General features: G+C 52.9%; 1 protein-coding gene across 1 annotated transcript in view; it reads left to right on the forward strand.

The window, feature by feature from the left end:
* The window catches only part of SH3BP5 (SH3 domain binding protein 5), a 77,571-nt gene that overhangs the window by 59,700 nt on the left and 3,581 nt on the right, over positions 1 to 14,290 (forward strand). The window contains exons 4-7 of the mRNA XM_047098959.1: positions 1,039 to 1,203; positions 9,319 to 9,449; positions 11,915 to 11,957; positions 12,649 to 12,868. Of these exons, the coding sequence (XP_046954915.1) occupies positions 1,039 to 1,203; positions 9,319 to 9,449; positions 11,915 to 11,957; positions 12,649 to 12,868 (559 nt within the window). The remainder of the gene's footprint in view (positions 1 to 1,038; positions 1,204 to 9,318; positions 9,450 to 11,914; positions 11,958 to 12,648; positions 12,869 to 14,290) is intronic.

The following is a 14,290-nucleotide window of genomic DNA, read 5'->3' on the forward strand; positions in this document are numbered from 1 at the left end:
ATCATTTCATCATGTAGTCATTCTGAAAATGGAGATGGTTAACAATTCCTTTTTTGTACTAAGTCTTTAAAATTTGGGGCGCTTTAGGGGTGCCTGGGTGGCTCAGTTGGTTAAGCGTCTGACTCTTGGTTGGTCTCAGCTCAGGTCATGATCTCACGGTTCGTGGGTTCAAGCCCTTGTGTCAGGCTCTGTGCTGACAGTGCAGAGCCTGCTTGGGGTCCTCTCTCCCTCTCTTTCTGCCCCTCCCCTGCTTGCTCGCTCTCTCTCTCTCAAATAAACTTAAAAAAACTAGTACAGAAAAATACCTTTAAAATAAAGTCTGGGGTGCTTTGCACTCAGCGTGGATTAAGGACCTTTGAGGTGCTCAACAGGCGCGTGCGGCTGGCGGTGCTCTAACATACAGCCCGCTACGATTTTTGTCCGTCCTTCCCTCCGCCCGTCGCTGTTGGTGAGTGCGAACTGGGCGAGAGCCTGTCTGGCAGAGTGACAGCACTTAGTGGGACTTTGAGTAACTGGGGTTACAGCTCTGCTGCTCGCCCGCGTCGTGTGGCCTGCCCGGGTCTCTCAGAGCCACAGTTACCACCTGTAGAATGAAGGAGGCCGTTGGACTGCAATCCCCTGGGCCCCTCTGGCTCTGACCTGTGGGCAGGGAGCCATGGATCTGGGCAGGGATGGTGCTGGGAACTGCTGTGTCCGCCGTGGCATCCTTAGCAAATGAGAGCTGCTCTATGAAAGGCCACAGCCGGCCTCACCTGGCTCGTGAGGGGCTGGTTTGCCGTCTCCAGCTGACTGAGCCAGCATCCGTATCTGATCTCTTGGGTCCTGGACTCTGGAAATCGTCTGCTCCTCTACCTGCTGCCTGTCCCCTTATCCAGCATTTGCGAGGCCCTGCAGGTGCCCGGCTTGTCCCCACGTGGGAAGGCAGAGATGGACAGGGCAGCCCCAGACCCTCAGGAAGCTCATCTTTTGGAGGGTGTGACGGGCCAGAGGGAGCCCCTGCCGTTTCCTGAGGCCTCACGAGGGTTCTTTCTTGCACAGGCCCAGCTAGAAGCTCAGAAAGCCACGCAGGACTTCCAGAGGGCCACAGAAGTGCTCCGAGCCGCCAAGGAAACCATCTCCCTGGCTGAACAGCGGCTGCTGGAGGATGACAAGCGGCAGTTCGACTCAGCCTGGCAGGAGATGCTGAATCATGCCACCCAGAGGGTATGAGTCACAGCCATGTGTGCCGGGAGGGGGGGGGGGGGCGTGGTTCGTGCGCATGTGTCTGTGTCTGCAGGTGGGTGGGGGGGCATCTGCGTCAGTGCCTCCCCTTTGTGGGTGGGGGGTGGGAGCATCCTTCACACTGCTCGTCCATGCGATCCAGACTGGTTCTTTTATTTATTTATTTATTTTAGTGTTTATTTATTTTTGAGACAGAGACAGAGCATGAACGGGGGAGGGGCAGAGGGAGAGGGAGACACAGAACCTGAAGTAGGCTCCAGGCTCTGAGCTATCAGCCCAGAGCCCGACATGGGGCTCGAACTCACGGACCGCGAGATCGTGACCTGAGCTGAAGTCGGACACTTAACCGACTGAGCCACCCAGGCGCCCCGCGACCCAGACTGGTTCTGACGAGCCCTGCGTGCCCTGCTTCTCCCAGCAGAGGCTTGGTGCCTAAAAACACTCTCTGAAAGTCACAGGCTGTCTCTCCCTGGGGTCTCTGCTGGCCTGGTACTAAGGCATACTCGGAGTGAGTCTCCCAGTAATGGGTACAGCTGTTCCTTCCCTGGTCGCTTGAGTTTGTCTGGTTCGGATCCTCTCTCTGAAGGTCTTGACTGTGGATTGGCCTTCCCAGAGGGACCAAGTTGTTTTCTGGGGTCTCTTCCCGCTAAGTTCCAGGAGAATGGTTGAATTTAGAATCCAAGGTGGAAAACCTTGATTAACAGCCCCAAACCACGTAGGGCCTGGACTGTGTGTGTGTGTGTGTGTGTGTGTGTGTGTGTGTGTGTATGCGTGCCCGCACGTGTCTATAACGTTGGTGGGAGGGTGGGGGCCATGGTAGATGAAACCAGAATCCAGTGGCCACTCTGGCTTGGCCTTTGGGCTCGGCTAGGATTCGAGGAGGCAGCACGGGAGCAGGAAGTGGGCCGTGCATGATCTTGACCCCAATTTGACTCCTAGGTTTTGTAGCCATTATTGTTTGGGTCTTTACCAGCTCACGTGACCTGCGCTCTGACCACACTTCTCAGAATCGAGACAGCTGCCCAGTTCAGCAGGACTTGATACCTTCACCTAACTCCACTGGGTTTTCTAGGAGTCGCACCGAGTGTTCTCGATACCCCCCGCCCCCCCAGGCTGACTTGGCTTGCCGCAGGGTGGGTGGGTGAGCTGACATGTGGCTTTGGCGGCTGCAGCTAAGGCCTTAGACGGAGGGGTGACGGAGAGGAGGCAGTGGGGGAGGGTAGCCGCAATTCCCCCTGGCCTTGCCACCTGTGGGGCTAGGAAAGTCAGGAGTTGGTGCCACAGCCTCTCCTTTTTCAATGTCACCTGCCACAGTTCAAGTCCCAGGGGATCTGATAATTAAAGATGGCCTTGTGCTTCCCTAAATAGAAAGCCTGACACGCAAATAAATGACTTGCAGTCAAATCAGCATCGACTGTACTGCCTCCCTCTGAAGCCTGAGATACGGGCCTGGCTTTGTGTGGCTTTGGGCCTCCTGCCCCCTCGTGGACATGATGCCCAGAGAGCCAGACACAGGCCGAGCTAGCTTTTCTGGGTCAACCCGTCAAAAACCCAAGTAGAAGTTGGAAATCTTGGAAGTTTGATCTTGCGGTTTGTGAGTTCCGGCCCCGTGTCGGGCTTCTGCTGTCAGCGTGGAGTCCATTTTGGATCCTCTGTCCCCCTCTCCCTGCCCCTCTTCCCCTCTTGTTCTTTCTCTCTCTCTCTCAAAACATAAACACTTAAGAAAAAAAGGGGGGGGGTAGCTTCTTCCAAGAAATTAGCGAAAGAGCCGTTTCCTTTTTGCCCTCCCCCCCCCCCCAACTGGAGCTCAAAATCAGCCTTAATAAAATCATTTCAGAAGCTATTTAATCTGTTCTTTAGAAAGGAACAAATCATGTGTATGCTTAAAACAACAACAACAACAAAAGCATATATTTTGTAAGTCCCAGGGCCCTAGCATGGATGGTGAGCAGCTGGTCAAGGAGAGGTGTCCCCAGGACCTCTACGTTGCACAACTCTTGGGAGCACCGTTTATGCCATCGTCTTTGAGAATGATGCTTCTTGGGGTTGGGCAGTGCATAACTTGTGGGGCTAAGGAGGCAGTGAGGTCACACGGGCTCCTAAGGGCCTGGGAAGGGTCATCTGATGTGTGCCCTCCCTGAGGCCACTGGAGGTTTCTAGGCGGTGGGGATGACTACTGCAGGTTTCTAGGCGGTGGGGATGACTACTGCAGATCCTGGGTCACAGGCCGGGATTTCCCCCCTGGAGCCGCCGTTCTGTTTTCCCAGGTTCCTTCACAGTTGCACAGGTTTGAACCACTGAGAGAGAAGCAAAGTTCGAAACTGAAACCAGCAAGAGACAAGGCTCTGGTGGCAGAGCCTTCCCCAACCAAGGCCCTGCGTTGCTGAGAACCTTAACCTGGAACGGGGCTTGCGGAATTTGATGGGGGTGGGGTGCAGACCCTCACTTTCGGCCTGGCTGTGGGTCTCCGTCTGGATTTAGCACTTCACGAAGTGGGGCTCGTGTTGCCTGCTCCCCAGACCTCATGGGGCTGGCACACCCAACCTGCTGCATGCTGGGTGGTGAGGACAGTGACGAGTGCAGACCGTTTCCTGCCTTGTCTGACTTCCAGATGCTCCAGGAAGCCCATTCCTTCAGAAGGAGCTAGCTTTATCTCACCCTCTTCTTCCGAGGAAAGTGCCACTTAATGGTCTAGTCAGAGATCCAGAGCTCAGAAAGGTCCGCCGTCTTGAGAAAGTGGCAGTGCTTTGGCTGTGTGATTCCCTCACCCCAGGCAATTGGAGAAATGCTGGAGTGAGCGCCCTTGTTCCTTGCCCAAGCCCATCAGTGCTCCCTTTAGACTTCTTATGGTGACGTGGGGCAGCCACACCCTGAAGCCATGGCTGAAGCCAGCATTCTAGGAGACCCTAAGCAATGCCAGGAATCCCAGTTTCTCTGTTAGGCCACATGTAATGCCAGACAGGGACAAAGGGACAGTTCTCCACTCGGTGTTGGGGTCAAGGAGGGCCTTAAAAGCCACAGTGGGTGAGGCAGCGTGGCTGAGCAGGCCATACCTGTACGTAAGTGGCTTTCCAGAGGACACACGGCCTACGGTCCCTGCTGCTCACCACTTGGGGCCTTGGGCAGCAGAGGCCCCTACAGCCTCGGCCATTTTGGCTTTGAAACAGCCTTTTTGGGAAGGGGATAGCTTTTCATCAAATGGGAGAGGAGGCCCAGCATCTGAGGGGAGAGGAATTGGCTGTTCTTAAAAAAAAAAAAAAATTTTTTTTTAATGTTTATTTTTGAGAGACAGTGTGAGTGGGGCAGAGAAAGAGGGAGACACAGAATCCAAAGCAGGCTCCAGGCTCCGAGCTGTCAGCCCAGTGCCCGACGTGGGGCTTGAACCCGCAAACTGTGAGATCATGACCTGAGCCGAAGTCGGACGCTCAACCGACTGAGCCACCCCGGCGCCCCAGAATTGGCTTTTCCGATTGATATCTGTTGAAAGAGAGCAGATCGGGGAAGGGGCTGTGACTTGGAAATGGGGAGGCATTAACTGTGGGTGAGCAGGCAGCAGGTGGCCTCCGGGGAGGAAAGGGCACAGGGCCAGCGTCTCACCCCAGGTCTGGGTGCGTGGAGACTGCCTGGCAGCGGGGATCCAAGGCCTGGGGTGGCACACGCGGAGCCGGTGAGGCCAGCTGCCCTGGGCTGCCTCCCGCACGGTGGTGAGAAGCCATCTCCGCGGGCCCCCTCGCCCAGGGAGGCAGCAGAATCAGAAAACAGTGAGGAGCTGACTGAGGTTCTGAGAACCTGCAACCGCCTTCCCTGGGAGGACCCTGATCTTGGCTCTGGGATGTCAGGGGTGGTGGAGCGAGGGTGGAACGCTTTGGGGCTTGAAGAGGAGTTGAGAAAGGGGGAACTCGAGGCCACGAGGAGCCAGGCCAGGTAGAGGTCTTCTGGCCGGTGCGGGTGGTTCTGCAGGCGTGGGGCCAGGGGGAGGCTGGGCCCAGTGCAGCTGGCACACCAGCTCGGTGCCCATCGGGATCCGGGCAGGACGGCCGCAGCTGTTGGAGCAGCTGTGTGCTGCTGTGAGCAGGGTCCCTCAGACCGTTGGGACCCAGCTGCCTGCCTGCCCTGGGCTTTCAGGAGGGGGCCAGTCGGGCACTCCCGGACCCCACGCTTCTCTCTGTCCTGCTGACCTAGGAGGAGGGGCAGAGACCTGTGTCTTTCCCCGGATCCTGAGCACAGGCGGCTGCTGGCCCCCATGCTCTCCCCAGGGCCCCCTGCCCGCTTGCCTGCCCATGCCTATCCTGGAGCGGACCCTTCGGCCCTGGTTCTAGCCACTCGGGGCGACCGGGCCCCAAGCCTTGCTGTTGGGCCCCGGTGGATGGTCGGTTCCTAAGCATTTGGGACAGACCCTGAGAAGGACACACCCAGAAGTGGACACAGCCAGAGGGTCACCTCCAGGACTGGGTCCTCTCTGGGGAGAGAGTTCTCAACTACCCCGAGGGAGTCCAAGACTGTTCCTGTTGAACAGTTCCTTCCTTCCGGAGCCTTCCAGCTCCAGGAGAGGAGGTGGGAAGCCCAGCACTGCCTGTCTTCCTTTGTTGAGTCCTCACGCACATCCCAGTGGGGGTGGCAGATGGGGCTTGGGGGACGTGTGCGAGGCAGGGGAGGGCTGTCCGTGCTGACCCCGTTTCAGCCAGCCCTGCTTCCTCCCTTCATAGCCTTGACCCCAGCTGCCCGCCCTGAAGACCTCTCTCGGGTGCCCCCTCCGAACTGCCGTGGCCGTCCTGACAGCCCAGACCCCCTGCTGCCTTGAACGGAGGCCGCTGCTGCCGGGCAGATCTATCCCTGCTGGGCTGTCCGCCCGAGGTTTGGTCTGCGGCGTGCCCCGTGCGCACGGCAGGTGCGTGAGCGCCGTGTGTGGCTCCGAATTGAGTGGGAAGGTGGCAAAAACGCCAGAGCACGGCACAGACGTGGGGGCAGCTCTGTGCAGAGGTTAGAGTCAGGACCCAATAGCTATCGATCCCAGGCTCGGAGGAGGGCAGGGGTGGCCCCGGAGGCCCAGGGTGATGGCGGTGTGCACCCCAGTTCTGAGTTGCACCTGCCCATTGGGTTGCTCGGCCCGGCTCATGACTGCCCTGGGGCGCCGAGGGGCTTAGTTGTTGCTTTATTTCGTGGCTCGCCCTGTTTCCTGTGGCTTCAGCCTTCCTAGCGGAGCCCCTGTTCCCGTGCTGCCCTGCCCTCTCTTTCCCCGCCATTGCAGACCTCTCGTGCCTGATGCTGGGCTTCAGATGGGGGTGCTCCTTGGTCACCCTGCAGCCAAGGCAACATGCATGGTGTCTTTCTCCCTGGAGGTGAAAGGAGGAGTTCGGGGGGTTGGGGGTCTCCTCCAGGAGCTGGGGGTGGTTTTTCTGTGGGAGTGCAGGTAGGGATGGGATACGGCAGACATGGCCTGGTAGGGGTGAAGCGGGGGACCGTGACACGTCTCTTCCTCAGTCTTCACTGGCTCCAAGTCCTCGGAGCTTTCTGAGTGTTTAATTTCAGACAGACTTGGCTTCTTTTTGCAGACTGGGGGCTGAGATAGACGAGGGCCTGTGTGCAGCTGGTGTGGATCCTGCTTCTGGTGGGGAGCCTTCTTGTTCTGTAGCCACAAATCACAGCTTTTGTGAATCGGTCCGTTTAAAATGCTTTCGCTCGCTCCTTGGAGGGAACCCTGTATCGCCTCCTGTTGTAACGGGACAGTTCTCCACCAGTACGAGTCTTCATCTGCCTGATAAACTTGGGGTTTGCGCTTTCATGAAGGTTACACCGGTAAATCCTTAGCACTTACCATTTAAGACGAGGCTGAAGAGTCACTGCGGCTTCCCTAAGTGGCCAAGTTTTTGTGCACTTCGTTTCAAAATTGTGAAATCTTTGGTGTTTGAAGCCAAGGGAAAGGGGTTTCTTAGCCCCTTGGGCTTGGTTGAGAAGTCATTTTAGGGAGCATGTCCCCTCCTGCCCGCTTAGCTCAGTTCCTCATACTTCCCTGCTTTGACGTGGTTTTAATTCTGTTGTTTAAAAGTATCTCAAGCATTGAAGCCTTTTGCTAAGGTATGTATATTTTTAAAAAAGAAAAGCATAACTGGTAAATATAAAGTGTTCAAAATTTTAACTCTCTCATTGAGGACACCGATGAGATGTTACAGTTATTTCAAAGGAGAATTACACACACGCACACACACACACATCAGAAATGCTGAAATGAATTTACAAACATACAAAATTGGTCAATATTTATGGGCAATCAATAATCAGATCCATCTCTACCGGGACATAATTCATCTTCATTTCTAGGGAGAAGAATCATTTGTATTACTATTCGTTTCTACAACATGTACAGGGTTGTAAAATACTTCCGAGACCATAAAACCCAGGATAACCTGGAAGGGTACACTAGACAGGACACCCACTAGTTTTTTTATGCTCATGTGAGTCTTTCATAATTTTTTCTGACACTTTAAACAATCTTTTTTTTTTTTAAGTTTATTAATTTGAGAGAGAGTGAGTGAGCACGAGCTGGGTAAGGGCAGAGAGAGAGGGGCGGGGTTGGACAGAGAGAATTCCAAGTAGGCTCCACACTGTCAGCACAAAGCTGGATGCGGGGCTCGAACTCATGAACTGTGAGGTCATGACCTGAGCCAAAATCAAGAATCGGACACTTAGCTGAGCCACGCAGGCGCCCCTAAAATCCTTCTTATGAGTAAGTGCATAAACAAACGCTCTCAGGGCTGCCTGGCTATTGACTAGAGGGGATGGTAGGGCGTCAGCAGCCTCAAGTTAAAGGCATGGTGGTGCCTCCCTAAAGTTGTCCTGCTGGGGTCCGAGGGAGTGGACCCATGACCTGAGGGCCCTCTGGGCTCCACTCTGATGCTCTTCAAGTAAAAATAAGTATGGGCCTGTAGCCTGACCTCGCCCCTGCCTCCAGTTGACTTTATTTATTTTTAATTTTTTAAGTTAAAAATTTTCTAAGGATTTATTTTTGAGAGAGAGTGAGCATGAGCAAGCATGAGTGGGAGAGGGGCAGAAAGAGAAGGAGACACAGAATCCGAAGCAGGCTCCAGGCTCTGAGCTGTCAGCACAGAGCCTGATGTGGGGCTCAAACCCACGAACCATGAGATCATGACCTGAGCCAAAGTCGGTAGCTTTACCGACTGAGCCACCCAGCCAATCGGTTGACTTTATAACGTGTGTGAGCTCTAACAGGAAGATGGGATAGAACTGGTGAGCTGGGCCTGTGGCCTCAGCTGCCTTTCGTTTCCTTCATCCTCTCTCCTCAAGGCAGGCCTCCTTCTGATGCTTTTCTTTTGGTAAGATCTAACATTTCCATGTGTTAGGGAATGCGCTTTCAGCCTCCTTGTTTTTGGCCATCGACGGCTCCTGATTGTTGGTTTTAAAACTCATTTTTATCAACAGGCTCAACACAATGTTTCCTCCAGAATTTCCTGCCAGGATGCTGACTGGTCTCCTCCTGGTCACGAATGTCTGTGAACCCCAAACTCTTGATACGAATGACTTGGTACTAATTTGTTTAGATGTTAACGTTTGACTCTTCTGGATCCTGGGTTCTGGTGTGTCCATTGGCTAATGCAGGATTTTTGGGAAAGGGCCAACAAGCTGAGATTGCGATTGCCTTGCTATTCTGATGCGGTCATGCCTGGTTGTGCTAGGCGTGACCGTCCCTTGACGTCTCTGCCGGTGCTGTTGGCCCATTTGTGAGCCCGTCAGCCCCTGTCCCGAGGCAGGAACCCAGGAGTCCATGGTGGCTACTTAGTGCCAGGAGGGAGGAGCAGGAGAAAGTGGACATCGGTTGACTCACAGAATGTTTTCAGTTTTCTCTGCTTTTTCTTTCTCCTTGTTTTCTTTCTCAGTCATTGCCACAGTCAGTTTTGGCTGTTTAATCTCACCTGATAAGACTTTGCCGGAACAGATCGATGAGAAAAGTGATCCTCTCCTGTTTGGAATTTAGTTTAATCTTAGTCCACTAAATCCTTCGAGGAATATTTTTAAAAAATGATATAAGTAATACTCCAACAGGGGACAGTCTGGTCAGCTGACATCTGCTGTTGTTTGAAGGTCATGGAGGCGGAGCAGACCAAGACGCGGAGCGAGCTGGTGCACAAGGAGACCGCGGCCAGGTACAACGCGGCCATGGGCCGCATGCGGCAGCTGGAGAAGAAACTCAAGAGAGCCATCAACAAGTCCAAGTGAGTCTGGCCATGTGGGTCCCCGGCGCTGTGTGTGGTTGTCCTCCTCGTGCAGCTTCTTCTCCTTTCGTGTTCTCAGGGACCCGCCTCATCAGAGCTTCCCGCCCAGGGCTGTGTCTGCCCCCCAAGTTCTGTATAACCCCCAGAGGCAGGAAGTGCTGCTCCAGGCACGACCGACCCAGGAGACAAAGAAAAAGCAATTTCAGAAGCAAACTATTGCGTGGTTCATTGGCTGGGGCTTGGGGCTGGCCTTTGGGAAACCCTGATTGTGCCCTTGGCTCTGGGGCAGCCAGTGTGGACGAGCCCTGTCCTTCATTTTACCTGTCAGCATCCTGGGGAGGAGCTGTGTGGACCAAGAGCTGATGAGATGACTCAAGACTCGTTTTGATGGGGGTTTTTGCAAACTTTTTTCACTATTCCTCCTATATATTTTTATTTTTAATTTTTATTATTTTTAACTTTTATTTTTTTTTTAATTTTTTTTTCAACGTTTATTTATTTTTGGGACAGAAAGAGACAGAGCATGAACGGGGGAGGGGCAGAGAGAGAGGGAGACACAGAATCGGAAGCAGGCTCCAGGCTCTGAGCCATCAGCCCAGAGCCCGATGCGGGGCTCGAACTCACGGACCGCGAGATCGTGACCTGGCTGAAGTCGGACGCTCAACCGACTGCGCCACCCAGGCGCCCCTAACTTTTATTTTTTTAATTTACATCCAAGTTTGCATATAGTGCAACAATGATTTCAGGAGAAGATTCCCTTATGTCCTTTACCCATTTAGCCCATCCCCCGCACCCATTCCCTCCAATAACCCTGTGTTTGTTCTCCATATTTAAGAGTCTCTTATGTTTTTGTCCCCCTCTCGTTTTTATATTATTTTTGCTTTCCTTCCCTTATGTTCATTTGTTTTGTCTCTTAAAGTCCTCATATGAGTGAAGTCATATGATATTTGTCTTTCTCTGACTTATTTCGCTTAGCATAATACCCCCTAGTTCCATCCACGTAGTTGCAAATGGCAAGATTTCATTCTTTTTGATTGCCGAGTAATACTCCATTGTATATACATACCACATCTTCTTTATCCATTCATCCATCGATGGACATCTGGGCTCTTTCCATACTTTGGCTATTGTCGATAGGGCTGCTATAAACATGGGGTTGCATGTGCCCCTTTGAAACAGCATTCCTGTATCCCGTGGATAAATGCCTAGTAGTGCAATTGCTGGGTCATAGGGTAGTTCTGTTTTTAGTTTTTTGAGGAACCTCCGTACTGTTTTCCCGAGTAGCTGCACCAGCTTGCATTCCCAGTAGCAGTGCAAGAGAGATCCTCTTTCTCCGCATCCTCGCCAACTTCTGTTGTTGCCTGAGTTGTTAATGTTAGCCATTCTGACAGGTGTGAGGTGGTATCTCATGTGGTTTTGATTTGTATTTCCCTGATGATGAGTGATGTTGAGCATTTTTTCATGTGTCGGTTGGCCATCTGGATGTCTTCTGTGGAGAAGTGTCTATTCATGTCTTTAGCCCATTTCTTCACTGGATTTTTTTTGGGGGTGGGGAGGTTGTTGAGTTTGATGCGTTCTTTATAGATTTCGGATACTAACCCTTTATCTGATATGTCGTTTGCAAATATCTTCTCCCATTCCGTCAGTTGCCTTTTAGTTTTGCCTTCTATATATTTTTAAATAGTAATCATCTTGGGGACATGCTCCCTGCTTCATTCACAGTTGCTGGGTCTCCAAGCAAAAGAGCTTCGTAGCGGGTGAACAGCTGGAGAAAAAAGCTCTGGTCTACTCTTAATGCTCAGACACCCAAGTTCCTAAAAAGAGCCAGGGTCTTTTGACCCAGAGCCGGAGGACTAGTAGAATGTTGGCATTTGTCCTCTCTCTTGCCCATGACCTGGCCAGGTCTGTGGACCGTCTGATACCTCCGGTCCTGGACAGAATTCAAGAGGACCAGTCTGAGACCCCCTCATTTCGGTGGGGGAGGGATGGCACTTTTCCCTTCCCCCAGTGACCTCAGCAGAGAAGGGAATGTGTTGAGGCAGTCCCCTCCCCCGCCCCATCTAGCCTTCATTCTCGGGGGTGCCGACGTCCTCCTTGGGAGAGGAGATCCGGGCTGCCTCAGCCGCCGGGCACACCCTGGGTGGCCCTGAACAGCCTCCTAGAGAGGAAAGCGAGCCAGGGTACAAAGGCTCAGGATAAGCGTTCCCATGTGTGGGTTCCACAGATCTTGAGGTGGGCCTTCTGTCAGCTCAGCCCCGGGTGAGTCCAGCAGCAGTGACTGGCTCCTGTATCTCCCTGGCTCCAGAGCTGGGTGCGTTCTCTTCATCTGATGGCCTTGTCAGGGTTTGCTAAATCCCGGGCGGGTGGCCTGCCAGCCATAGCTAATGCCTCTTATCCGCCCTGTGCTGTCTACTGTGGCCGTCGTATTCTGTTACTCTTACGGTTTTCCTTTGTGTCTTCCACAGGCCTTATTTTGAACTCAAGGCAAAGTACTACGTGCAGCTTGAGGTAGGTGTGGCCTTCTCTGGCTTTGTCGTTGATGGGATTTTTCTGCCCTCGAAGTCCCACTTTTGTGGTAGCAGAGCTTTCAAATGGCCCATTTGCCACAAGAGGAGGGTGGGGAGAGACACGTCCTTGACTGAGCGTTCAGTCCTCGAAATGGTCTTCGTCGGGTCTTCAGGGAGTGGCCTCTGAGGTCCTGTAAATCTGCCGTTCAGCCGCTTGCTGTATCGTGCTGGGGTGGTGGCTCTCAGTGGCTCTGAGGGGCCAGGGGCCTCAGCATCCCCGAGGAGGTGCAGATTCCTGAGCCCCACCCCAGGTCTACCGAATTAGAAACTGCAGGTGGAGCCCGGCCGGCCGAGTTTTAAAAAGGCCTCCAGGGGATTCAGATGCAAACTCCAGGGTGAAAAACCACGGTACAAGGGCTGGAATGTGTGTTTGCCACCCACTGATGTTTCTCCGATGGGGTTTATTCTGCCAGCGGTAGTTTCTGGTTATTGGCTTGAGTTTGTCACCCGGATGGGAGCCGGGGCTGGCGTGTGGAGAGCCGGATAAGAGAAAATCAGCTCAGCAGTCGTGTCTCAGGGAGGTCGGGGGAGTGGAGTGAGTGCTGGGCAGAGAGTGTGCTTGAACCTTGACCTCGATCCCGAGGCCGGTAGGGGTTGCCTCCACTTACTGAGCCTTCTGTTGTCCTGACCAGCAACTGAAGAAGACCGTGGACGACCTGCAGGCCAAACTGGCTCTGGCGAAAGGCGAGTACAAGACGGCCCTGAAGAACCTGGAGATGATCTCGGACGAGATCCACGAGCGGCGGCGTTCCAGCGCCATGGGGCCTCGGGGCTGCGGTGTGGGGGCCGAGGGCAGCAGCACGTCTGTGGAGGACCTGTCGGGGAGCAAGCCTGAGCCAGACGCCGTTTCGGGTGAGCTGGGGGCTCGTGTGCGCCTGGGAGATGACGCAGCTTGTGTGGTCTCCTTCCAGGCCCGTCTCGCCGATCGTGGAAAGGCCTGAGAGTTGGGCACGCCTCAGGGCTCTTTCTGGTGGCTTCCCACATCTTGTGGAACACTGTGTTCATCAGGGTGCTACTGAGTGTTCCTCGGAGTCAGGATTCTGTGGTGCCTAAGTTCAGAAAATGTTACACTTTCACCCCTGACGTTCGGAGTACCTATCAGGACATTCAGGGCTCTGAGAAGTACTGCAGGAAAGCGGAGTTGCCTATGAATAGGGACCGTGCAATCAGATTTGATTCAAATCCTGGCTTCCCCGTAGTACATGATGTGGGCAAGGGCTTAGCTATGTCTGTTTCTTTACCTGTAAAATGGGGACTATGAGTGTGTGCTACCCACTGTGTAGATGGAGGCTGGCACCCAGTAAGCAGTCTGAGAACGGTGGTTCTCACTGGTGTCTAACTGTGGAGACCTTTTTTCCCCAGGGCCACTCCTTGGGAAACTGATACAGAGGTTTGCTGTGCCCCTCCCCCCATTTTTTTTCATCATGATAAATGTACTCTTTAATCCCCATCCCCCTCCCCCCCCCCCCCCCCGCCCCGTAACCATCAGTTCTCTATAGTTGAGTCTGTTTCTTGGTTTGGCTCTCTCTCTTTTGTTTTTTTTTTTCCATTGCTTATTTGTTTTGTTTCTTAAATTCCACGTATGACTGAAATCATATGATCTGATGTCTCTTGCTTAGTATTATATTCTCGACCTCCATCCACATTGCAAGGGGCAAGATTTCAGTACTCCATTGCATGCGTGTGTGCATCTTCTTTGTTCATTCATCAGTCTATGGACGCCTGGGCTACAATTTGGCTATTGTTGATAATGCCGTAAATATCAGGGTGCATTTATTTGTTCAAATCCCTATTTCTGTGTCCTTTGGGTAAATACCTAGTAGTACAATTGCTGGACCATAGGGTAGTTCTATTTTTAACCTTTTGAAGAAGCTCTATACTGTTTTCCACAGTGGCTGCACCAGTTTATAGTCCCACCAGCAGTGCGCTTTTTCTCCTCCTTCCCAACACTTGTTTCTTGAGTTTTTGATTTTAGCCCTTCTGACATGTACGAGGCGATATTTCATTGTCCTTTTGATTTGCATTGCCCTGATGTCGAATGACGTTGAGTGTCTTTTCGTGTGTCTGTTGGCCATCTGTGTGTTTTCTTTGGAGAAATGTCTGTTCATGTCTTCTGCCCATTTTTAAAATGGATTATGTGTCTGTTGGGTGTTGAGTTGTATCAGTTCTTCATTTTTGGATACTAACCCTTTATCAGATATGTGATTTGCAGGTATCTTCCCCCATTCGTTAGGTTGCCACTTAGTTTTGTTGATAGTTTCTTTCGTTGTGCAG

This window comes from Lynx rufus, unplaced genomic scaffold (genome assembly GCF_022079265.1).
Source record: "Lynx rufus isolate CCGP_SWC_20201006 ecotype Redwood Valley unplaced genomic scaffold, mLynRuf1.p SCAF_5, whole genome shotgun sequence".
NCBI lineage: Eukaryota > Metazoa > Chordata > Mammalia > Carnivora > Felidae > Lynx > Lynx rufus.